The sequence below is a fragment of the Panicum virgatum genome, chromosome 5N (assembly GCF_016808335.1).
Source record: "Panicum virgatum strain AP13 chromosome 5N, P.virgatum_v5, whole genome shotgun sequence".
Classification (NCBI taxonomy): Eukaryota; Viridiplantae; Streptophyta; class Magnoliopsida; order Poales; family Poaceae; genus Panicum; species Panicum virgatum.
Genome location: NC_053149.1, coordinates 1,116,315 through 1,142,257, shown reverse-complemented (window position 1 = coordinate 1,142,257; position 25,943 = coordinate 1,116,315). Strand labels below are relative to the sequence as shown.

At 44.4% G+C, this 25,943-nt stretch overlaps 1 protein-coding gene and 1 long non-coding RNA gene across 10 annotated transcripts; one reads left to right on the top strand and one right to left on the bottom strand.

Moving 5' to 3' along the window:
- Window positions 1-4,380: 4,380 nt before the first annotated feature.
- On the bottom strand, window positions 4,381-12,593 carry LOC120676043. Of its 8 annotated transcripts, none has more exons than XR_005675617.1 (9): window positions 12,322-12,593; window positions 11,743-12,214; window positions 10,513-11,590; window positions 10,316-10,369; window positions 10,091-10,170; window positions 6,867-6,941; window positions 6,329-6,455; window positions 5,868-5,957; window positions 4,381-4,589 (listed from the first exon to the last, which is right to left on the bottom strand). It is a non-coding gene; the product is annotated as an uncharacterized LOC120676043 (long non-coding RNA). The 8 variants fall into 8 exon arrangements; XR_005675618.1 differs by having other exon boundaries at window positions 4,382-4,584; XR_005675619.1 differs by lacking the exon at window positions 4,381-4,589 and adding an exon at window positions 6,711-6,803 and having other exon boundaries at window positions 5,764-5,957.
- A 5,505-nt stretch (window positions 12,594-18,098) lies between these two features.
- Window positions 18,099-25,323, top strand: LOC120675656 (transcription factor MYB3R-1-like). 2 transcript variants are annotated; one of them, XM_039956859.1, is made up of 12 exons: window positions 18,099-18,337; window positions 19,109-19,229; window positions 19,316-19,370; window positions 19,467-19,524; window positions 20,222-20,316; window positions 20,493-20,596; window positions 21,034-21,162; window positions 21,452-23,090; window positions 23,290-23,456; window positions 24,038-24,128; window positions 24,446-24,637; window positions 24,953-25,323. In XM_039956859.1, exons 2-12 carry the CDS (start codon window positions 19,114-19,116, stop codon window positions 25,085-25,087), a joined length of 2,781 nt encoding a protein of 926 aa, XP_039812793.1. In that variant the 5' UTR covers window positions 18,099-18,337; window positions 19,109-19,113; the 3' UTR covers window positions 25,088-25,323. The 2 variants fall into 2 exon arrangements, with proteins under 2 accessions (XP_039812793.1, XP_039812794.1); XM_039956860.1 differs by lacking the exon at window positions 18,099-18,337 and adding an exon at window positions 18,391-19,024.
- The last annotated feature ends 620 nt before the right edge of the window (window positions 25,324-25,943 follow it).

The window sequence follows — 25,943 nt, the reverse complement described above, 5'->3', positions numbered from 1 at the left end:
AGGGGGGGGGGGGGGGGATGCGAGAGGGAAAGGAGGGAAAGGGGCAGGGGGACAGCTCATCAGCCAAGCCGCAGACCGCAGCGGTGGCCTGGGTTCATTTACTTTGACCAGGCTTGTGGTGATGAAGAAGTGAAGTGATGATGATGAACGACGGATTCATTATCATTCACCTCCAGCTTGTTATGTGGGGCCAGGGTGTCATACTCTGCCGTACCTGAAATTGTGAATGAAGGCTACAACAAGCAAGTACACGGCAGGGCGGACCACATGCCAAAGTAAGTACTACTGATCAACCAATTAAAGACAAGGGATTCTCAGAGTTGAAAATGAAACGCGTGCGTGTAAAACGTCTGAAAACTTGCTGCTGGTAGGCGCGGGCATCACTTCGTTAGGTAGGGCCATCTTCTAAATTCTGAAAACGCGCTGAATATTTGTCACTCCTAGTCTCCAAAATTACAGTGGTTAGTATTAGTAGTAGTATAGTACACTAACACAGCCACACAGGTGGGTTAAGATATTTATCCTAGTATTACATTACATGCAGACGCGTTACAGGCAAATGCATGCTGCGCGTCAGATAAAGCTCTGCCACGCCAAAAAGACTCATCCATGCTAACATCGAGATCCATGGCCAATCCAAGCCAATGCAAGATAAGGGCCGGACCAGACAAGAAGTCTCTGTTCAGCTTGTTTACTTTAATTTATTATATTTTATTCTCTCTCATAGAATATTTTAATTTATTATATTTTATTCTCTCATGGAATACTATTAAATCAGTCGAAGCTAGCTGATTTTTTTCACTAGCCGAAATCAGCAGCAAACGCAAAAAGGCGCATGCAAAAAAAAAGAGAAAAAAATGATTAGCGGCGGCCATCGATCTCTGTCGGCATGCATGTATCAAACACATGGCAAATTGCACACAAGTTGCCACATTTTGTTACCCAGACGACACACCACGTTCACTCAGACTGCACGTTCTGCTAGCTAGCTTGTTGAGTCAGCTGGTCCAACAGACAGGCAGACAACTATAAGTCTAGCTTAGCTAGGCGCGTATATATGGTCAAAGGACGATCGACTAGCGCAGGCATGTGCTGCGCCGCAAGAAATATAATTCGGATCCAGCAGGAATAGGATGCATACGCTGCAGCGACGACTGAGGAGTGGACGACTCTGATCCATGGCCATGGGATGGGCGGAGAATTAGCACGATCGGATATATCGACATGATGCCGCTTCAAGTGTTGACAAAGACACAGCAGCGTCGATGCAATGCGCGCGCTAGGTAGGTTAGGTAGCTAGCTTCGTCTTGCTCCTCGATCGATCCAGTACCACATACAGATCGAGCCCCGCCGACACTTTGATACTGGACTCACAGTTCTCAACTTCATGCGTACGACATACCATGGAATAATGCACAGTACCCATCCTTCAGGCATTCAGTGGTCGTCGTTCTCCTTCAGAGCATGCATACGATACGAACGAAACCCAAACAGACCCAAAACAACGGACCATGCATGTGTTCGAATATTCGATGTGATGGATACTGTAGAAATTTAAAAGATTCATCTCGTATAAAACAGTTACACTGTGTAATTAGTTATTTTTCAACTGTATTTTATGCTCCATGCATGTGTTCGAATATTCGATGTGATGGATACTGTAGAAATTTTTTTTAGGAACTAAACATGGCCTAACTATATATACCTGTAAAAGCCATGACGACATGACGGAGTTGGCGACGAGCTGAGTGCTAGCTTGCCGATATCTGTCTTTTTTATACTCTGTTCGGCAGCTACAGCAGCCTTCAATCCAACAGTGTTTTCCTCTCACACCGTTCCAGCATCAATTTCCAACTACTAGCCAGCCAACAGTATTTTTCTCTCACACCACTCCAGCCACCAGCTCCAGCTCCAGCCCAGCGAACAGAGTGTTAGTTTCTTACAAACATGCGTTTCAATTTCTGACAATGACTGATGACAGTCTAAGCTTATTTCATTTTCTTTCACACCTCATATGGTTCTTCACTTCTTCAGATGCTTGAGGTTTGAAGAGTTCTCTCGAGATTGGACGTTCAAAATTACACAGATGTTCAGGCTCAGGGTGTTTTTTAAACAGCGGTGTGTTTTGCTTTTGCAAAAGAAAGAAAGCCCAGAAGCCCACTTGGGTCCAGGTTCTAGCCCATTCCTCCTAGCAGGCCAGCGGCCAGCCCACGTAGTGTGCTCGTCGTCGTTACTTGTTATCCGTCCGTACCTTTGCTTTCTTCATCTTCCTTCTTATGCTGCTGCTGAATCGCTATTCATTGGGTACCCGGACAGTGCTCCTTTTTAGTTGGTAAGCCGGTGATCAGTGACCTGACGAAGACTCTCTCTTTTTCGCCCTTTGGTGCGGCAGTGCAGAGAGGCGAAAAAAGGGAGAGGTCGGGCTCTTTCGTCTCCGCCGGCGGTCTTCTTCGCCTCCGATGGCCGTCCAGGCTTCGCGAGGTGGGGAAGACCGTTGGTTCCCCGTTGGCTGGTAGTTTAGGTCCTAGTTTTTCTAGGGTTTCGTGTCCTGACGGCGGCGACGAGGCGGGTGCGGCGTCGTCGTTTTGGAATAAGTCCCTCCTTCCTCTTCCCCGCTGCGGTGGTGCTGACCCCGGTGCTTCCGTGAGATATGTGAGGGTTTGCTTCTCCAGATCCAGTGCTTTGGGTCTTGGAAGGGAGTGTACAGGGGCTTCTCGTTGCTTGCCGGTGCTGCTTCCTCCGGTTGCGGCGGCGGAGGCGACTCTCTTTTCTGAAGGTGAAGGGCCAGCTGCGGGTTCTGTTGCGAGCCGGTCTGAGGGCCTTGGTTTCTTCTTCGTCGGTCTCCGATGGCGAACCTTGGTCCCGGATCTGGGGAGAGCGGGGTGTGTCCCCGGCCGATGGTATACAGGCGATGCCTTTCCGTTCTCTGGGACGGGTCTCCTTTGCGGCTCGTGTCGAAGCCAAGGCGAGATGGTTCTCCTCCAGATCCTGGTATGCGGTTCTTCGGTCTGCTCCGCCGTTGGCGTCCGCTTCGGTGATGCTGCTTGGTGGTGCTCGTCGGTGGCAGCAAGCTCAGTAGTCCCCTTGGGCCTCTTTGTAATTTTTTGTTTTGTTGGGGTCTTCTGTGAAGTGTGGTTGGGACAGCTGTGTCCTCGAAATCCTTCTAGCGGCTACCTGTACCTAGTTGTGTTTGTGCACGTTTCCCTTATCTCTTAATACAGATATGTTTGAATCAAAAAAAAGAATCGCTATTCATTGGTCCACCGAGTGTAAATTGTAAAATTACCAACAAATATTATACAGTGATTCAGACGCGCGAAAAGAGTCTCTAGTTGACTTGGTTCGATGACTCCGGCAATATTCATCAGGCTCTGAGTTCAACTCTGAGCGAATTTCAGATTGAGATTAAGAAAATCCCCTTCACTGACTGAGAAGCTAGGAAGCTAGGATTCGAGGGGTATTCTCGGTTGGGAAACCGAAATTATTTTCTTTTAATGAAAAATGGTAGGGCCGTCATACCTCTTTGTTCGAGTTTTTTTACAGGGTTTCAGACACGGAGAATCGAAGTGCTGCTGCACATGAGTCCGGACCACCAGCCATGAATTATGAGCAACGTGTCTGAAGCTTTTATGACTGAATCTGAGAGTATTTCATATATATACATATGCATCGGGATAGCCGCAGGCAGGAATAATCCTGATCAGATCACGAGCCTCTCATGGACACATGCATGGTCCTGTACTAGCGTACTGATCGTGCTCGATCGTGCACCATGAATTGCTATCTTCGGTCACCAGGACGATCAAGATCTCATGCACATGCACTACTCTTGTGAAAAAGATAAGTTGCTACCAAATGCATGGAGTTAAAAAACGGTACCACTACATGCAAACTCTTTTTTTTTACACCCCCCAGCCTGTTGTTTGTACGGTACGATTATTAGTGTATACCCATATCTATCGCAACAACGACAGTTTTACAAACGCCAACTAAATTATCAACAAACTTGTTGCCTAGAGTTAATTTGATACTTGACTTCCAAACAGGCCATAGGAAAAGTGTTATTAATCTTGCAATGTGTTTAAGCTAACTAATACGGAGCATTCTACGTACCTTTGCCCACCAATTTACTTGAAATGTTGGATATTGTAGAATGTTGTGTGTTACAGTAGAATTATGAGAGAGAGAAAAATATAGTTTTAGGCCTCCCCTCAGCTGGGTGACTAGATTTGAAAGTTTATCTAAGAAACACCCTAGAAAGTTTATGAAAACTACATATTCCCTTCCCCCCCTAAAATCGTACCCAGATTAACAAAGATATGAAATGACCTTATTTGCCTTTAATTATTAGCTATATTCCGCATACATATACACACATAATAAATGTGGTGCGGTAACAATGATAAAAATTGTGAGATAAATTTTGAGTAACATAATGACTTTTTAGAGCAGAGGGAGTATATCACCCGTGATGGATGTAGAAAATAGAAGAGTGGGGTTGAGCTGCTTCATTCTCCTCCATCTCTCCCTCTTCCATACCTCTTCTCCTATCCTCTTTGTCACCATTGATGCACATGTAACCCTCTACCCTTACAAACACAAATACACAATCTCTCAACTTATTGCCTGGATCACCCCTAATCTCGACCTCTACCTCATGTTCAAATTTTCTTTGTAGTACATATAGAATCAGAGCTGCATGCCTAAACATATCGAATCTTTTATTTGCCACATTATCCATAAGAATATGAATTCTCTCCACAAAATATATAGTTTTGTGTTCAGCCATTTATATGATCTTATTTTTTCCCCTCATCTTGGACCCAATCATGTGCGACTCATAGAGGGTGATTGTGTTTATCTATGAACACATCCTCAATGTATTAGCCAACAACTTATTAACTACTGGAAAAAAGGGAAAAAGAAAATATACCAACATTCCTGTTATGCTAATGTAATGGATGTACAATACACGACATTTGTCTTGCATTGCTAAAAAAAGGTAACTGAAAGCATCTTTAATGTACTGCACATCTCTATTACTAGCAGAAAAATGGATAGAAAAACACAACCGCTAATTCTTACTTAAATATTAGTATAAATTGATTAACTAATTTTTATAACCATAATAAAATACAAAAATTTCCATTGACCTACGCTCTCAAAAAATTCCATTGACATACGCTCTAAAAAAATTCCATTGACATACTATAAATCTCCGTTTCTGAATGCTTATCAATTTTGACCCAATGCACAGTTACCAAGGCAATCCACCTTTTTAACATTAAATGACCTAAACACCCTTATTTGATACTAGAACATTCGAGTAGTATTTGCACAAGGGTAGAATTGGAAAATGTACTTCAAAAAATATAAATTTCAAGTATTTTGAAATAAGAAAAGGAGTTAAAAGTGACAAGTATTTAGATACGGAGATTTGCATAGCTTTTAATTTTAATTCCTCTACATTTTCTTGGTTTATAAAGACCCTTTTTTACAGTGCACTAGTGGAGGTGCACGTGCCACAGGCACGTATTTAAAAAGAATTATATTTAAAAATATCACATGTTTATAAAGAATAACAATATTTAAAATAACATGAGACTCAAAATTGATATAATAAAACAAAGTTGGATTAGCCGAACTACTGCTAAAACAACTAAATTCCGCTAAAATAACTAAATTATTTTTTATTAGAAACGGCCAATTCTATCCCCCAAAATCTTTGCCCAATTTTCAGTATTGAGAGGATGCAGCAGTAAATTAAGTAGGAACAAGAAAATATTATAATGCATCTGTTATATATTTTTTTTCATTTGTGCTATCACGTCCAGTCAGCCGGTGTCTATTACACATTTAGAACCTACCAAAGAACCATCTCAGTAGGTCGGTCTGTCACAAGAACACGGACAGCTGCAATCCCTCTGCTCTCCGCCTCCTCGATAGCCTTGGTGAACCTGCAAAATATTTAATTCAATTTTCTAATGTTTCAATAGGTATCAATGGATATTTTAGTATCTACACGATGTGTTAATTTGATAAGCATTTGTGTGATAATTGGTGAATGGCATTTTGCATATTGATTCCGGTTTCCTTCTGGAAATAGCCAGAAAGTCTTAATTGATGGCCACCTGGAGGTGTTTTGTGAGAGGGTGGGTAGGTGTCAACTTGGTGGGAATTGTATTAGAAAGTTTCAACTTTTATAGTAAATCTTTCAGAAAGTTTCAACTTTTATTGTAAATCTTTCAGAAAATTTCCCAACCAATAACAAGTTTCCCCAGATTCAGAATCTTGTTCTCATTTCTCAGTTGATAAATAAAGAATTTACCTTTTCGAGAAGTGCTTCACAATGTTCTAGAAGTCCATCATCAGAACCATATCTACTGACTGCTGGTTCCCTGATGATTCTTTCAATCTTATTCGTACTGACTCAGGAGGTTGCCAGTAAACAACTCCTGCATTCAAGTTTTACAAAGGTTAAAAACAGAAACTAATTTCTAGGAGATGCTGCATGGTCTGGTCATGCTGATTGGACCCTTACAGACATGGTTGTCACTAATTAGATTGCATACACTTGGCCAAAAAAAGGAGAGGATTACATACAAATGTTTCCCACTTTGGCAACATAAGAATCATTTTCAGGAATAGCAAACGATATGTACCCAACTACAAACAACTTAAACAAGACAATTTCAGATGTATTTAAGCACCTGGTTATTAATATTGATATCATAGTAAATATCATTTCCTGGTGTCTTCCATGAGGTCATCAACATTAGTTTGAACCTCGGCACATTTGGAAACTGGGAACAAAGAATTAACCTTAGGAGTTGGAAGCATAAATATTAAGTCTGGAAAGTAAATACCTTAACAGGGAAATGAGCTCCAAGCAGGAAGAGGCTGCGAAGGTGATCGGAAAAATGAAAGGGAAGCAAATTCTCCTAAAAAGGTAACTGTCAATCTGAGGAAAAGTATATGAAAGAAAAATATGATCATGTAGCTGAATCTGGGTTAGCAATGAGCAGTCCAAAATTGCAAAAATGTCTGCTAGGCTATCTCAAGTGGTATCTTGAATTCAGTGCGAAACATGCTCATGCGGATGACAGATTATTCTCGAGAAGCATGAAGTGTGCACTGAGCAACAAACATATCTTTAATATTACAGCAAGATGACAGAAGAATCTTGGTAGCTTATATCATTCTTAGAGAGAAAGAATGCAGAATCTAAGTTACTGACTGGAAAACTAATTTCAGGAATGTGAACTTTTGGAAAATGAAGCAAAACACTTTTGAATGTATCTGCTAATGGGCCGTACATTTCAAGTTTGGAATCATGTAAGAAGAAATAGCACATCTCTCCCTTTTTAGGAGCCCAAAATGTCACACCCTGAAATTTATGAATTTCATGATGTGATTAAAATTAAAAATAAAACAACAATTTTCTCATAGTTTTAAAATTTTCTCAACATTTATTTTTCTTCACAGGGAATTTAGTATAAAGAAAATAATTGATTGTCTTTTAAATTAAATAAAGTTTTTTTTAGTGTTGCATTCATGCTGCAATGCATTGTTTTATTGTTTGTTGTTCGGTTCAAATTTGAATTCTCTGAATTTGAGTTTGAATTGAATTGTTTGAATTAGTTTCAAAAATGCAAAGCCTCTTCTTTTTCCTCCCCATGATTTCAGCCCAGCCGGCCCAGCCCCTCCTTTTTCCTTCTCTTTTTCTCCCGGCCCAACTTCTCCCCGCGCAGCCCAGTCCAGCCGGCCCAGCTACCTCTCTCGGCCCGCTCCGCCCTTCCCCCTCTCCTCTCATGCCGACAGGGCGGCCCCACCTGTCGGGGTCCTCTTCCTCCCCGTGAGTGACCGGGACTCGATCTCGAGTCCGGGTGCCGCACGCCTCCCCGCGCCTGCCTTGCTCCGCACGCCAAGGCACCCCGCCCCGCCCTATATAAGCGTCGCCATACCCTCTTGAACCCTTCTTCGAAGCCGCCGTTGCCTCTCGCGCGAAACCCTAGTGCGCCACCTCCATTGGAGCCCAAGAGCTCTGTGCCGCCGCCGATCCGCCGTTCCGCCGCCTAACCTCGTCGGCCACGCAACCCCGGAGCTCCGAGTCGTGGTGAGCAACGTCGCCAACCCCTTTTTCCCCTTCTTCCCTCTCTGTTCCGTGCGGGATGGCTTGCCGGAGCGAGCTCCGACGGTCCGCGCCGCCCCTCACCGTCGCGCTCCTTCCTCCGGTCTCCCTCTCGCCCAACAGAGCACCCAGATGAGTTCACTGCGCCGTTCTCGTCCTCCCCGTCCAAACCCGAGCCTAATCCAAGTCCAAACGGCCAATTTCGGCTAAGTCCGGCCATGCGCCGCCGGCAGCCCAGCGCCGCCGCCGCTCCGCCCGATCCTCCCTGCGCCGTTCGATCCCCATCCGACGATCCACATTAGATCCAATCCAAGTCAACAGAGCTGATACTGGTCAACCCTAGCATGTTTTGCAGAAAGACCCTTAAGTTTTTACAAATCAAACCGCAGTCCAAGTCAGTTCAAAAATATTTACGAAACAGCCCGTTTTCTTCTGTTTTAACCCCTGTCTTTTTCTAGAATCTTTTCTGCCATCCAGGAGCTCTGTTTTTGCGCGCTAACCCCTGTAGTTTAGGTTTAATCTCATTTTAGTCCCTGGTTTCTTCAGATCTAACCCCTGAAAGCTCTGTTTCTTCACAAATAAGCCCCTGAAACCCTATTTTAGCCATAACTTCTTCGTTTTAGCTCCGTTTTCATCGATTCTTGCGCTTATGTGATCTTTGTGACGTGAGCAATAGCTTTATAACCTTTTATCCTCTGTGAGCACACTTTGTTGTGTCTCACAAATATTTTTTTTTCCATTAGTCCTTAACCCTTTGGTTAATCGCGACTAAATCCTTACTCATTGTTTATCCCATAGTTTCCACGTCCTAGCTCCGTTTTCCGTGTTTCTTGCGTTCTCGTAACCATAGCAGCGAGCTCTATCCTTTAGTACGTTCTTTTAAAGCCTTTCTTTTGTTATGGTGTAATGTTCTTAATTGTATCTTTTTGTTTGCTTTGTATGCTTGCTCGTTGATTGCTCCGAGTAGAAGGATCGCTGTTTGAAGATTGAAGATCAAGAGTTCCAAGTGAGCAAAAGCTGAAGAGCAGTAAGAGTAGCTTTTCATTGGTGAAAGGCAAGTGACCCTAACTATACTTCTATCTATGCTTATTTATGAGAATACTTGATTTAATTGGAACATGGAGAACCACCCAAGAAAACCGTACAACCACAATACTATATGGCTCTGGTCTTGGCTAAGTAATTAGATGATCTATATGTCGTGCCTGGGGTGTTTGATTGGTGGATTTTGGATTATCGAGCTTTGAGGAGCGGGTGAAGGAAGCTTCGTCTTCTGAGGTACCGCAGAAAGTAAGGGACCAGTGCGTACATATAGTGATTCTTTGTAAAGGCCTCGTAGCGTCCCTATGCAATCACATCTCGGAAGTGTGATATTGTGCCTGATCAGCACATATGTGTGGTTGGGTTCAAAGTTCTTCGGAACTTTTACGCGAATTGTGGTGAAAGTGTACAACCTCTGCAGAGTGTAAAACTGATATATCAGCCGTGATCACGGTCACGAACGGCTTGGACCCTCACATGATTAATAAACTTAAAGATGTATATAAATCACATTCTGGTTATTTCTTGTGGCCGTGCTGAGTACCAACCATAAGTGTACTCACCCTTACTTACTGCTGCTCAGAAGGAGAAAGTTGTGGTGAAGTATTTTGAAGATGTTGCTGAGTTCTAGGCGTACACAACCCCTAGTCGATTGCCTGTGAAGTTTGAAGCTTTGGTTTCCAGGATAAGCTGTATAACTCTGATAGTCTTTTATTTGTTTTAGTTCTCTTTTTCGTGATACTGTTACTGATTATTCACTTATAATGTCTCTATATGTATGAAACTTGATCCTGGCATACATATAGTTATGCATTCGGTTTTGTTCTTAAAACCGGGTGTGACACAAAAGTCCTGGCTTCATTTTATAATAGGGGCACTGCAAGACTGCATACATGCCAAAAATATGTGGGGACTAACCTCTAAATTTACAGGTCATTATGCGACCTGAGGGACCTGCAGATTAATTGAAGAGGCATACTCAGCTGTTTGGTTGTGGACTGCAAAAAGTAGCAACTACTTTAGCATGTAGGACATATTACTATAGGCATGAAAGCAAGAGAGTAGCAGGTTGAGTGTGGTACGAAAACAAAGAGTGGCATGCACAATTGCACATACAAAAAGGAGGAGAGTAGAAATTTGTACATGTGTATCTGCCATGCTCCATGCTTGTTAATTCTGAACCAAAACCATGAGTCTCTGCAAACAAAGACCATGTAAGTAGGGTTGTAAACTCTCTCTTTTTCAACAAATATAAAACAAAGACTATCAAGTTGTTTCATTGCCAAATTACTCTTAGTCATAATTCCAGCATATTAAAGTACTCTTAGCAAGAATATTACCATGAGGCAAAGATTATTATCACTCATCTGCACTCAGTTTCGAATCCAACAAAGAGCATAATCATTTCCTGCATTCATGACCAAGATTAATTGTAGAGAAAGGACAGATAATGTGATATCCTATCAGAAAATAAGCTCAGTCACCAGCCACAAATGCTACTGAAATTAAGATGCACCTATGTGAAGAATTAGTTTTGTATCAAAAAGGAGCCAAAGGAGCCGCTGTTGTCGACGGCATAGATCCTAATGCGCCTGCCGAAAGATTTTTTTTTTCTTACTATGTAAAATGCCTATAGATGGAGCCGAATTTACTATCTACTTTGTTTTGCTGTGTAACCATCGGGAATTAGAAGGATTGCAGGGAGGCAGAGAGTTTCATCGAGAATACAGCTAACTGGACAAATCAATAATATATATCACGTGTTAGTTAACACCAAATGGATACCAATTTTTACTCAGAGTTCAAGGATATAAATGTTAAGCTACAATCATCAGGTATAAATCACTTATTTTTTTGGAAATAAAAAATTAAATAGAGTAGAATATACCTCAGAATGGTTCTTAGTCCATGGTGCCTCTTTGTCCGCTCATAGGGTGTATTAGCTTAACAATACCCTCATAAATATGAAACTGGACCCTTACTTGCACCATGTATTCAATATATTATGACTGGGAATGTGTACAAGAGGAGGCAGCACGGTTGAACGGCAAAAACGCACACACGCCCACGTCTGGAAGCAGTTCCCAGCGTTTTCAAATTTGTAATTCAGTCTATGCGTTATGTACCTAGTCTATATGACTACATACTCCATGTTAATGTAAGTTATGCTTGGAGATCAGTTTTGATCTTGGGGCGTCCTAACTCAGTATTCTCCCTCGCTCGCTCGCTAGTTCGCTCGCCCTCACGATCGCCGGCCGCCAGGACAGCGTTCGTGCCGCGCCGCCGCCGAGATGCAAGTATCGCCCACCCACCACCCACCATTACAACCTGAGAAGGGCAGAAGCTAACAGAATACTCTTACCATCTCCAGATTCAAGCATCCTCTTTTCTCCTCTTCTCCAAGCATACATCTCAAACCTACAGAAAATGCAGAACAAAGTACATGTGAAATGGATTAGTGCCACTCAATTACTCATACAAAAAGTCGTACCAAAGATGAAGAGAATTTGAAAAAAGAAAAAGATCACAGGTTCCATTGCTACAAAGAAAAACTACTCCAAGCTCTCTACCTCCCAATTCTATCAAGAGCTTAGTCTCCATTGGACGCCTCTGGTTGTTGGCTGCTCTCCTACCTACGTCAAATCGAGGCTCTGTCACATAGTGCTCTTAGATCATAAATCGTAGAGGCAGTGCAGGATCAAGAACCTGCAAACAAATGTTATTTCTCCACTGTGAAATCCAATAAGCACGTGTCGCTAATAAGATATTTGAAACAGAAAATAGCTTCAGGAGATTTTCGTCCAAGACAATGTCAGAATTGTATTCATGAGCGTATGAGAAAAGACCGGCAGGATGAATAGAGAAGCTCAGACATGCATAATGCAACATCTCTAGTTCCAATTGAACCCTTTTCTTGCTGTCAGCTGACCAGCACAGACTATAGAGAAACAAACGGCGATGCTCGACCTGCACGGGACATCAACTTCACTGGGGCATTTACCCAAACACAGAGAGTGCACCCACGTCACCCCCTCCGTTAATCTGCAAACAAACAAAAAATACATACACTACATGCAGGATTCATGACTCGTGAGATGAGATTACAAGCCAGCGATTGATGAGCAACAAGAGCACAGCTAGTAGCTCACCGTATATGGACGACCTGCGGCCACGGTGAGGATGCCGACGTTTGTACAGGCGCATGGCCGCGGACGACTGCATGGTGGATAGAACTCCAACATCAAATCCTCGGGCCGAGATCAACTGATCGAAGCTCGCAGGGAACCACCGCTTGAGCTGCACCGCACCGCCGCCAGGATCGTGCTACGGAGGGTTGGTCGATCCACGCGAATGGCGGGTCGAGGGAGGTGATGGGAGGTCGAGCGGATCGCAAAGGCCTGTGAAGAGTGCCCCTCGTATGACCTCTCCTCGTGAGAAGACTTAAAAGTGATATAATATCAGTCCCAGGAGGCTGATAACATTTTTATTACATCAGATGGTACATCACCGTACAACTCTACGCGGAAGTGGGCAGTGAAGCGCCACTATCGCGAGGATAACAACTAACACCCACATAACGATATTAACTACGAAAAGTCAGAGTCTTGCGCCATACGAAACTTCCTGCGGGTGACCCTATCCACAGTCAAGGTTGGGTGCAGGACGGAACCTCTACTTGACGTCTTCGGGGACGAAGTCTGGATCTTCCTCTGTAAAAATTAAGAATGGGTGAGTACAAACGTACTCAGCAAATCCAACCACACCCACGGAGGGAGTATAACAGAATATAATGCACAAGTTAAATCAAGGATAAGGCTAGGGTTTTATTTGCGGAAAGCGAATTTTTATGCAGGGGTTCATTTAAAAAGAAAGGATTTTCAAAGCAAGTTTTTTTTACCGAGTAACACGTAGTGTTGATCCACACAGGATCCTAATTTTAAACTGCTACCGGACTCCTCATCCGCCGTAGCACACGGCACAACTGCCATACATTTTTCCAAAACAACTCACGCCAACCCATCCCAAAAGAAACACTAGTTGCGTGATCACACCGTAACTCGCATAGTACCGTGGGCACGACTATTCGAATAGGTTTTAACTCTGCAGAGGTGTGCAACTTTACCCACAAGTGGGGTACCACAGCTCGAACACCGTAGTGTCGGTGTAGATCCCAACAAAGCCATTACCCACCTTACCTAGACCTGACTAGCTATCACGGGATCCAACAAGGGGTCATTGACCTATCACAGAGGTTGTAACCGGGGCATAAGTCACACAGAGCTAATCCCTTCTCCTTGATCACCCATTACTCTCAGCTCTCCTGATGGCTATCAGACTAACTAGTGAGGTTTATGCTAAGTCGTTGCCCATTCAACGATCGAGTGGTTTGCACGGTAATAGAGTTAGGTGAGATGACACACCAACACGGTCCTTTTATAAAACAAATTGTATTGTGTTTAAGTTCCTAAGCGTTCTAGCAGCGATTAACGTCCAAACATATTCAGACATTAATCTAGGTGGTCAAGGAATGATTATAACAAATCAAGGGGTGGCTATCCAACCATGTTTTAGCAGCAGGCAAAACATATGCAATTTTATAAAATAGGCTAATGGGTTGTGTTTATAAAAACTAGGACAAAACATGCATCAAAGGGCGAGATTGAACTTGCCGTCTTCAAAGCCTTCCGGGAGGTCCTGGTCGAAGTATTGTCCTTCGGGCTCGGGGTCGTGGAACTGGTCCTCGTTCGCTTGCTCGCAGTACTGCTCGTCGACGAGTTCTCCCTCGTTCACACCGTGATCTACGACGCGTACAAACAAACACATAATCAAGAAAAGAAATAAAAGTTTTATCGTTGAGCTCGAATCAGAAACAATTACGATATGAAGATAGGAGTAATATCTCTAGACGGTTTCCTAATGGCATGGCCAAAACTATAATAGGAATGGCGTGGTAAAGTTTCAGGTCGATCGGAAATTGTTTGGCGCATAAAATGATAGGCCGAAGAGGGGTTAAGGATTAACTAAGGATCCAGGGCTCACTTGTAAATAGTTTTGTAATAGAAAAGGACTTAGTTGTAATTTCTAGAATTATTTGGGGCATACTATAAAGGTGTAGGGGTCTATTTAATGTTAAATTTATATGGTGGAGGCTAGTTCCCTGAATAAATAAAAGTAAAAGGCCTTTCTGCAAAAGTGGCATACAAGGTGGGGGGCTCTTAACCAAATAGGAGGGAAAGGAGGGGGCTGGGGGCAAAATCCCCCCTTCTTCCTCCTCTCGCCAGGTGTAAGGATCACCGGGGTGTCCGACCCTAGAGGGGGAGGGGGTGAATAGGGTCGCTAATCGCTTTATATCCTAGGGCTTAATCTATTTGCATAAGATAAACCTAACACGTCCTACACATGCTAGTTATGACTAAGGTTTATCTATGATACTCTCTACTTACCCCTAAAAGATTTGCAACCTATAGCCAATCCTAATCAAACTAACCAGGAAAGTAAAGGCACGCAAGATAGAGTAAATGCGGAAATGTAATACGGTAAGTAAAGAGGTAAGGGAGAGAATATGCAAACTCCCGTGAAGACACCAAGATACACGATTTAACGTGGTTCGGTTAGGACACCAAGTCCCTTCCTACGTCCACGGCCACTTGTTCAACACGAACAAGTGTGATGCCGAGTCTCTTCGCTTGATCACCGTCTTGCGTTCGCCACCAAGGCTCCCGGCAAGCAAATGCTAAGTGACCCCAAGTCACCAAGACAAGGCCACCGTCACCGTCTCTCTCGAAGCGTCACCAACGGCACCGTCTTCACTATCGGAGCTTCTCACCAAGAGGGGTCTCCTTCCCCGCACAAAGTGTCGTTGCCTCTCCACACCAAGTCGGAGGGTCACACGACGAGTACACAAGATGCTTGCCACAGCAAGACTTTCACTCAAGCTAGTTCTCTCAAGAACTAAGGCTAAACAAGCACTAAACACTCTCACAAGTGTGCTTAAGCCTATATGATGTACAATGACGCTCTATGGTGGTTGGAGGTGTTCTTCAAGTGTAGTAAGCTTTCAGCAACTCCAGCACACACAAATGACTCGGCCTTGGGGGTATATATAGGCAGCACAAGCAAATATAGCCGTTGGAGAAAAGCTGCCAGAAGAAATACTTAACGCCGGTTAATCCGACGTACCTCCAATAGCCATCATCGGTTCAATCGGTGATACTAAACTGCCCGCCTCAAAAACTAGCCGTTACATGAACAGGCAATCAACCGATGCTGCGTCGGTTTAACCGGTGAGTGTAGTTGTCCTGTGAACTCTGAAAAACAAACTCTCTGGACAACTGCACCGACGTTCATCAAGACCCAATCGTCGGTTCATCCGGTGTATAGACCTTGCCTCAGCTTCTGGGTTCATTGCACCAACGTTCTCAACTTTTCTAACGTCGGTTCAACCGGTGATACTAAACTTCCTAGTGTGCTCCAAGTCAATGCACCGACGTATGTGATTTTCTCAGCGTCGGTTCAACCGGTGATACTAAAGTATCTCTGTCTTGATTTTTTTGACTTGGTTTTCTTCACAGTCTCTTTAATTCTTGTCCTTTGGACCGAAGAGGTTTCAGGGCGCCATAGGGGCGGCCCTTCGGGCCTAGCTACGCCTATCTTCTCTTTGTCATCACTTGAACCTAAAAGCCTGAGAATGATCATCTTAACAATCATATTAGTCCAAGTGTTGTGTTGTCTATATCAATCACCAAAACATTATATTGAAATATAGCATGAGAGGCCATTTTCGCTACACCAGTGACAGAGGAAAGGCAGGGGAGGGCGCCGGCGGCACTGGGGGCAAGGCGGCGGTCGTACCTAGGGGAAAAAGGGAGAGGGAGCTGCTGGGAACTGATTCCCGGCCTCACCTTGGGCCGGGGCAACGCGAGGAGGCGGGACGACGGGAGCGGGCGGCGGGCGGCCCTAGTGGCTGTGGCGGCGGCGCTGCAGCTGGGGAGAGGGAGCGCGCGGGGGTTGGCGAGGTCGAGGTGGCCGAGGGCTCCGCGGGGAGCTCTATTTATAGGCCGGGCGAGGGGGGCCGCGGTGGTGGCCGGCGGGGCATGCTCTGCGCCGAGTTTTAATGGCGATTGGTGCCGTGGCGGTGTGATTCGTGGCGGCATAGGGATGACAAGACCACTCGAGCAGCGGCGAGCGGCGTGCCGAGCACTGTAGACACGTGGGAGGGGGGCGGGCGCTGTGCTTGTCGCCGAGCGGCTTGAGCGGCAAGGTGGCGGCTCTGTACTCTGCGGCGGCGCGATCGGCGAGGCGGCACAGGAAGGCGGTGACGATCCGGCGAGACTCGGGGGCGCGTGGGCAGGCGGGCAGGGCAGGCCGTCAGGAGCGGGCGCCGTGGCGAGCGGCGCGGCGAGCGGTGCGGCCACACGGTGCGCGTGCGCACGAGCGGGGCGCGCGTCGCGGTGGCGAGGGGGTACGGCGTGTGCTGCAGCGTCGGGCCAGCCGAGCAGGGGCCAGGGGCGTGCGCGCGTGGAGGAGGGGCGGCGCGGGCTGAGCGGCGCTCGGGGGGTGCGCGACAGAGGAGAGGGAGGAAGGAGAGAGAGAAGGAGGAAAAAAGAAAAGGGAAAGGGAAAAAGGAAATGGAAAAAGAAAAAAAGAAAGAAAAGGAGGGAGAGAAAGAGAGAGAGATGGCGGAGATTTCGGCGACGACTGCGGCGGTGTCGGGCACGCGTGCTGCGATGTCCGGTCGGACGACGCACGCGAAGCGAGGAGAAAAAGGGAGACGGGACAGCGGTCGGATTCGGGCGTCGGGTCAGGAAAAGGTTTCGGGGAAATAGGGCTTGGACATGAAGGATTGAGCTCAACGACGAATAGAATTTTGAAAATTATTTTTTTAGCGTGTGATTTGATTTGGTAAATTTTTGGGATGTTACAGCCTGGGCGGGGAAGTGGTGATCGGAGGATCGCAAGGGCTGTGCACAGGTGGATGGCGGTGAGCCTCCCTTGCTCCAGCTCGATGTGTGCCCATCCTCTACAAGCTGCGGCCCCCTCCTTGCACGGGTGGATGGGACCATCTCCCTGCACCGTCTCCTTGCGCCGCCTGCACCACCGGCTGCACTGCGTGCCGCAGCCGCTGCTGGTGCCGGCCTCCTCCGTGAAGAAGCCGCCAGGTACGGGGCCCTGCGAAGGGGCTGGCCGGAAGGAGAACCTCCTCAGAGGCAGGGGCGGCGGAGGATGGCGCTCGGGGGGCTCGCAAGAACCTGCAGCACGCCGTCGAGGCCGGGGTCGCGGCGGGGAGGCGGTGTCGCGAGGGGGAGGCAGGTGCCGCGAGGAGGGAGGCGCGGTCACGTGGGAGCGGCAGAGGGGTAGCGACGGCAAATACGGAACGGAAAGCTGAAGCCGCCCAATGGCTGATTTGTTGTTGATTTTTTCCATCCAGCAGAACGAATGGGCGGGCGGGTACGGAGTGCCGGTAAAGAACGGCGCGGTGTCAAAAAAACTTGGGCGGAATCATTACGTATCCTTCAGTTTTTTCGGTCTGCCAACTCCTGTCAAACTATTTTGTCTTACATGTGAGCCATCAGGAGGTATTTTGTGAGGGGATAGATAAGTTAATTGTGGTGAAAATTGTATCCAATTTTTTCATCTTTTATAGTATAGATATAGTATAGATAAATCCCGTCTCTTGCTCTCTGTCCCGTTTCCAGATTCCAAAAACCAAAATAACCGGTAACGCCCGTTAAATTGACGCTTGCCAGTTGCCACGCGCCCACCCCACCCGTCCCAGCCGGTATCCCACCCGTTGGCATTCAAATATTGCCGACGCGGCACGCGAGTCAGCGGCACGGACGGCCACGATGCGGCCCCTTCCGCCGGTAACTATCTCCCGCCGTCCATCTGCCACCCCATCCCCTGCTTCCCCGACACTGACTTGAGACCCACCCAACATGTCAAGCGGCCGTAGGGTTTGATTTCGAAGCATCCTCCCCAAATTTGAAACCTCCGAGGCGGACGTGAGACGAAGGCGTCGGCATCTCCCCCTCTCCGTCGGCGCTCTCGCGGCGGGGTTGGAGCGGCCGAGTTGCCGCGCGCGGGCGCGGGATTGGATGCGGCGCGGCTCGATCAGTCGCCGGAGGTGCTCGCTGCTCGCGTCGGTCACGGAGGCACGGTGACTCGGTGAGATGGGATCTCCCAGCGATTTCGATTTTGCCAGGATGAATTCGGTGGATGGTTTAGGGGAAACTAGGGACTTTTCTGCTCGGGGGCAGTCGCGAATTCATCCTACGATTGCGGACTCGTGGGATCTCGCTTATTTTGTTGTGTATTCTGGGGGAATCCGGTGATGAGAAGTGAGTCTTTTCTTGTTGCGATCTTTTTTTGAAGTATGAGATATGGGTAGTGGAGGTGGATTGGACGGACAGGCGAGATCTCGTGGCTTAGAGCTCGGAGAACTCGGAGGTTCCTTTTTCCGGAGTCGCGCTTGGTTGAGATTTGGGCGGAATCTGAATCAAGCACGTTTTGCCTTAGTATCTCAGTGCTGGCTTGGAGCCATCAGCAAGCCACCGTGTATCAGCGAGTGGCCGGCATGGTTGGTGAAGGCAGCATGCTTCAAGGAAAGGGATTGGTAGGTTGTTGAAGTGAGAGATAAGGGTCTTGAGGCGACGTGCCTCTGGATTATCAAGGTCAAGGTTGCGCGTCTGATTAGTGGTTGTAATGCTCTTGGGGAGGTAGGGGATTCATCAGCCCGTGGTCATCATCATCTTTGGCCACGGTTGCACGGAGATAGTGGTTGCAATGCTATTGAGAAGGTTGTGGGTGGGTTTTGTGTTGTTGAAATGATGGATTAGGTTCATGATGCTTGAGGTGATTTTGCTTCGGACTGTTCTTTCCTTCCTAGAGATTATTTGATAATATAGTTATTTCATTCTAAATGCAATGTTCTTACAGTAATCATGGCAAGTGACAAAGCAAAAGTTGCAAAGAAGGGTGGAGAGGATCCTGGACTTCCGCCAGCTTCTCGCGAAGGGGAAAACAGCCATGAGCCACAGAGGCAACGGTCACTCAACGGGTAAAAGACTCGGTAACTTTTTCATATAAGCATGAACAGTATGTTGTACTGAATTTCCTTGTGGCTATCTGCCCCTGTATCTTTAGGAGGACCACTGGTCCGACTCGGCGTTCCACCAAAGGAAATTGGACACCTGAAGAGGTATGCCATACAACCCTCAATTGCTGCATGTACAATTTTTTTCTTGGTTAATTTTTTGAATGTCTAATATTATGTGTGCTTGCTATTAAAATGTAGGATGCTATATTGTCCCGTGCAGTTCAGACATACCAAGGAAAAAACTGGAAAAAAATAGGTACATTCTATGGATCATGCTATAGGCACAAGACAAAGTATTAAATTTGCTCAACTCGATTTTGTAGAAAATCTGTCATGTAATGTTGTTTCTTCATTTGCACTATTGACCTTCTATCACTTTAGCTCTTTAGAGAAACAATAAGCCAAAGTGTGGGCAGCGGGGTTAGAATCAGACAATTTTTTGATTAGACGGGCACTAGTTGTCAGCAATCTGGCCATCCTACAATATCCATGTGTATCTGTGTGATGCTTTGATCTTTCTGTAGAACTGCATTTTCTACCATGATTTTAATTTCCTTTTAACTTTCCTGTTCTTCTGTTTATGTTTGCTTTATGGTTACAAAACGTGCTTTATCATTAGGGAACATTGCGGATAATGCTTGTCACAGGAACGGTTTGGTAGTTGCATTGTAGTTATTTAGGAGATTTGATGCATTTCAATCTGACTGTTCTCCAATGATTCTCAACACTGTGATATGTCACTAGGTTTATCCTATTATCTAGTGCAATGGGTGACATGTACCAAGCTGTGAATTCTTCAAATCTTACTCCTATATGTTCATGCAAAAGAGAGCATTGCCTTGCTTCATTAACTTATGCTCTCCACCATTCGTTCTTCTGTTCCTGTAAACAAGAACCCCTTGCTGCCTCTTGTCCTAAGTCCTAGCCTGACAAAATGCCTTCTACTTTTCCAGCGGAATGTTTTCCAGACAGAACCGATGTACAATGTTTGCACAGGTGGCAAAAGGTTCTAAATCCTGAATTGGTCAAAGGGCCATGGTCGAAAGAAGTAAGCACCCTGTTTGATTTCTTTTACTTTGGCTTTATTTCTATTACTATTGATGAAGCAATAGATGACCCAACTTTCTTGGGACAAAAGGGAATTTGTTGTTGTTCATTTGGTATCTCATGATCACTGTCTCAACACGATCTATGAACATTAATCTGTTGTATTTCTGTTTATAGGAAGATGAAATCATAGTTCAGATGGTAAACAAATATGGGCCAAAGAAATGGTCGACCATTGCTCAAGCTTTGCCTGGGCGCATAGGAAAGCAATGCCGGGAACGGTATGTCACAAGAAGTTTCTTGTTTACTTCATGTTTCATCAAGCTTGCATCTAAGTAAACTATTTCCCCTTTGCAACCATAGTATAAAACTTCATGTTAAATAAATGAACTGCAAATGTTAGCTCATGGAGTTTTGCTTTTGCACAGAAGTATTGGTGCTAGCATTTTTTCTATCAACTTTTGCAAAGCCAGTAACAGCGCTGCAGTAGTAGCATTACTAAATATTAGCATTCAAATGTGTGTAAAAGACTAAAAGTGCAGTCTTAATTAGCAATATAATCAGCTTTTGATATTGCTAGCATGTCTTGTTAGCTACCTGAGATCTAGGCATTATACAATATGCCTTTGTAAACTCACTCGATTTTAGTATTCTAAATATGTATCTGAATACCTTAATTGATTCTGACAACTGTAGTTGACTACCTTGTATGATTCAGGTGGCACAATCATCTTAACCCAGCCATAAACAAGGAGGCATGGACGCAGGAGGAGGAGATTACTCTTATTCACGCTCATCGAATGTATGGAAATAAATGGGCTGAATTGACGAAGTTTTTACCTGGAAGGTAACTATATGTTTTCCTTAATATCAGCCAAGGAGCTGTTTTATCTCTGATAAATAGCATGCATATTATGATCAAGTAAAGAATGTGAACTTTTACTGTAAGCAAAGAGGACACACGATGATCTGTTTATGCTTTCCCGCCATTTTGATAACACAAGTGTCCACTCACTGTTTACAACCAAATGTAATTGACCTATATGTTACTATTGCATAATAACTCTCATTGTTAGGAAATGAACTATTCTAGACTACCAAAATCATTGAATCAGTAATTTCTATTTCCCCTACAGGACGGATAATGCGATAAAAAATCACTGGAACAGTTCAGTGAAGAAAAAAGTTGATTCGTACATATCTTCTGGCTTGCTTTCACAAGTCCCGTGCCTCCCTGTGATTGAATGCCCTGCACAATGCAACTCTTTATCTGCTATGAACCTGCAGAACATTGGAGATAGTGGTTGCAATGCTCATAACACTAATGTAGCCTTGAGCTGTGAATTACAAGTAAATGTAGATGACAACAAGGGAGAAGCACACGACTCTCACTCTTCCATGTGTCAAGGGGCATGCTATACTTCCGTAGAGGCTGTAGGATCTGCTTTGCCTGATGGGCATCACCATCTTTCTTCGTCATTTTCTCAAAGAATGGACCTGCAGATGGATGTAAATGAAGGGTCAGGTAATTCTGTGTTTGCAGATGACCAAACTCTTTGTAGCACATCAAATCAAGAAAAGTCCATGGTACCATATGGTGTTGCGGAGGAAATGCCTGTTTCTGTGCTATCAACTGTTTCTGATGCTGAGCAGAAACTACATTTAAACTCTGATGCTGATAGTCTGAAATCTGAACTTTGGAGAGATGTGTCCTTGCAAACATTAATTTCAGGAGACACAATTGATGGTGATTCTTCTTCAGGACTAAATCAACTGCCAGATACTTCTGAAATGGACACCAACCTTTTGGCACAGCCGTACCCATTACACTCATCAAATCCGTCCAGTGTGATGGAAACTGTGTACGAACAAAATTCACTGCCGACAGTATCTCCCTCTTTTATATGTTTAGATAGTTTATCTGATGCACCCAAAAATAGATCTGAGCCAGTAGAAATGCCAGATTCTGAAGCAGATATGATCACATGCTCCAACAGTTCTTTTTGTGATGTTGAGCAATCTGCTAAACCTGGGAGCAGCGATGACAGACCTGGGGCTTTCACAATATCTGAGAGCATTACAAACTGCAGGAGCCAACAGTCGACAGATGCCGAAGAACCTGTGGCCAGTACAGCGAAAGAACAGTTACCGAAAGACATGGATATTGTGCCAGATGAAAAGAAGGGTGGGGGAGCCCTATTTTATGAACCTCCTCGGTTCCCAGGTTTGGATGTCCCATTTATCAGTTGCGATCTTGTAACTTCTGCTGATATGCAAGAATTTAGTCCCCTTGGGATTCGGCAGTGGATGAGGTCAACCATGAATGTCCCCACTCCTTTAAGATTATGGGGATCCCCAACACATGATGAAAGCCCAGGTGTGCTAAAGAGTGCTGCCGAAAGCTTCCCATGCACACCATCAATAATGAAGAAAAGACAGAGAGGTCTATTATCTCCTACTCCAGATAAAAGAATTGAGAAGAAATCTGGGATAGCAAAGGAGATGACAGACATCTCCTACATGATCGCAGCCACATGTTCCATGAATGCAACCAAAGATGAAGCAACTTCTCCTGAATCAGTTGCGTGTGCTGAACAACATTCTTCTTTTAAACATCTAGATGAGAAACTTGAGTTCTCTGATGGTAACAGGGAAAATTTCAATGGAGCACCTGAACAGGTCAGAGATGCACAAAATGGAGGAAACAAACAAGGAGGGCAAAAATGTTCCTCATTAAATGTCGCCAATCCTAACACTGATCTGCCAGACAATTTAGTAAGTACATTTAAACAAATTCTTTGATGGTACCTAGCCAGTTGGTAGCACCATACTCCTTTAGAAGAAAAATGTAGCAGCCATATAATGTCTGAGTTCAAACTGCAATGGGGCCTTCAGAAATGAATGTTGATGGCATGCCAACTAGCTAAATAACTTTTGCACTTGATTTTCTTCTTACTGATATTGTTTAATGCAGCAACCTGTCGGTATTCTTGTTGAGCACAACTGCAATGACATCATTGCTGCTGATCCTGAATCTTTGTCATCCTGCAAGGAAGCAGTTAGTTCAAAACCAAAGCCTGCAGCACTAGTTGTTGAGAAATCATCACCATGCATCAATGCGGATTATGAATATGTGAACTTGTAAGCTGCCCCACTAGTTTCACTTGTTTAATTATCTGTTTCTTTTGTTAGTTAATCAGTTCAGGCTTCAGAGTATGTGAAAACTAAGTTGTAGCAGGCTTCACAACAGTTAGCAATTAGTGAATGATGATTCCCTCCTTCGCTTGCTAGAAGCCTAGAAAGCGTCAATTTGATGAATTATTACTTGCATACTTTGTAGAGTTGCTAAGTGCCCCTTAAATAAGAAAATGGGTCACGGAAAAGATTAAAAATTGATTATGTTTAGTTTTGTCCATTAGTGGAGAAAAATGGTGTCAATTCTATTTAGGAAATCAGAAGACTCCGTGATAGCTTTCATAACTGTCAAAAGTTATCATGAGTCATTTAGCTACTGACCGATGTAACGGAATTATTTCAAATATTGAAGAACACTGCCTTCTGGCGTTCTGTTTTTTTTCTTCATAAGTCATTTGTTTCTAGTGAAAACTTCATTAGGACAGTACAGATATAGAGATGCACTACCATTGAAGTCTGAAGAACACTGCCTTTTGGCCATTTGTTTCTTATTGTCAAATTTTATTCTGAATTGCTGCTTTTGCTAGATTGGCTGATACCCCAGGTGTGAAAAGAGGACTGGAATCTCCTTCTGCATGGAAGTCTCCTTGGTATATAGATATGCACATGCACTTTCAGGTAAATTCATTCTTAGTTTCTTTACTTTTATTGTCGTACAGGCATTTTGTGTCATAAATAGACGAACTTTTTGCAATCATCGTATAATCTGGTGGACCATGTTACTGATTCTAAGGGCTTGATTTGATAGTGGGATTTGATCTGTATCTCTAAAGTTCAGCCTTGAAGTAATTCTTAAGAGTTACCATGTTTATTACTTTGAATTGTGCAAGAGAAGTGTCTTTTGTGATTAATTACTCACGCTGTCAGCACTTGCAAATAGTGAATACTGCTTGTTCTGTTTGTTTGTTTTGGTTAACATATTTATTTGTGCCCAGGGTTTTGTCAGTCCAGCAGACAGAACTTATGATGCATTAGGATTAGTGAAACAGATAAGTAAGCGAAGTGCTGCTGCTGCAGTGGAGGCCTGTGAGGTGCTAGCAAGCGGCAGCAGAATCTCTGACAAAGAAAACAAGGAGAATAGAGATGACAAGGAGCCAGGGACAAGACAATCACAGACCAAAATCATGGTGCGTAATCATCAACGGCTTAATAGTAAATTGACTATCATGAAAGACTCTCTCTAGGAAACTATAGCTTAGCTCGTTGCCATTTTCAGTAATTCTTTGCATAACTATCACTAGTATGGGTGCTGTGATTGCAGCTATCACCCATCAATATGATATAATATTGGTTCCCCATAAATTAATGTGCATAGCTATTTGTCTGAATTATCCCATCACAACCATATATAGTAATTTCAAGTCATAGTGTGGGAGCAACTATCATTATGATATTCCTTTATCTTTAAAGATCAAACATTCTAATTCCAGTTAATATTGCAGGCCGAGGCACGAGTCCTGGATTTTGACGAATATTCCACACCTGCAAAGGCAGCAGATAAGAGACTTGGCAGCTGTCTCGGAAAATCCGTTAGCTCACCGATTCTTTCCTCCCCAAACATGAGATGTTTTCGATAGGTAGACTTGTGAGAGATACACCAGATATGTCCAAATAATATATAGCCGTATGTACATGCATGTTCCTAGAGCCCATTGTTCTCATTCGTTACTGTGTATTGTCAGTTGTTACCGTTATTTCAGCGTACAGTCTCAGCCTAGAAACTAGCTTCCCAAAGGCGGCAGTACCAGTGGACTGTTAACTTATGTATCATTCAATTTTAATTTACTATTGGTTAATAGTGGTAATTTACATTGGAGTCGTTTCTTGGCACTTCAATCCATCACACATGCCAACCTGTCCTGAACCACAGAACCAGTCAGTGCTGATCTGGTATCCTCCATCCGTGTGCATGTGTTTTTGCGAATCGATCTATTTAAAAAAAATTGACTTGTGGGGGTAAGACCACCCCCACGGCATTGGGTTATAGGAAGAAGATGACCTCCTCACGCAGATTAAGAAAATCCCCGAACTCCCGCCCCACCCATTACATTCAGTCATTTAACTTTGTTTTGTATACCGGGAGGTCACAAATATTTCCATGTACCTTCATATCATGAATTGCATATTCTGAACTGACCTGTATTCAAGAGTGCACCTGTGTTTCGGAGGATTTTGTACTTTGTAATGAAAAAATATCAAAGTTTCATATGGCATCATGACATCATGAGCAATACTGATTTGGCTGCAATTTTTTATTTGTGTATAACAGCACCAAAGTTTATCCAACAGAACCACAACGATCAAACAGAACCCTTTTTATGCACCGGCCAGGTTGTATACCATCAGAAGTTCAGAATCTGACATGTAGCGCATTGATACCAGGTCAGGATTGCAGCACAGGGCCTATTTGGCACACAGAAGCAGGCCAAACAC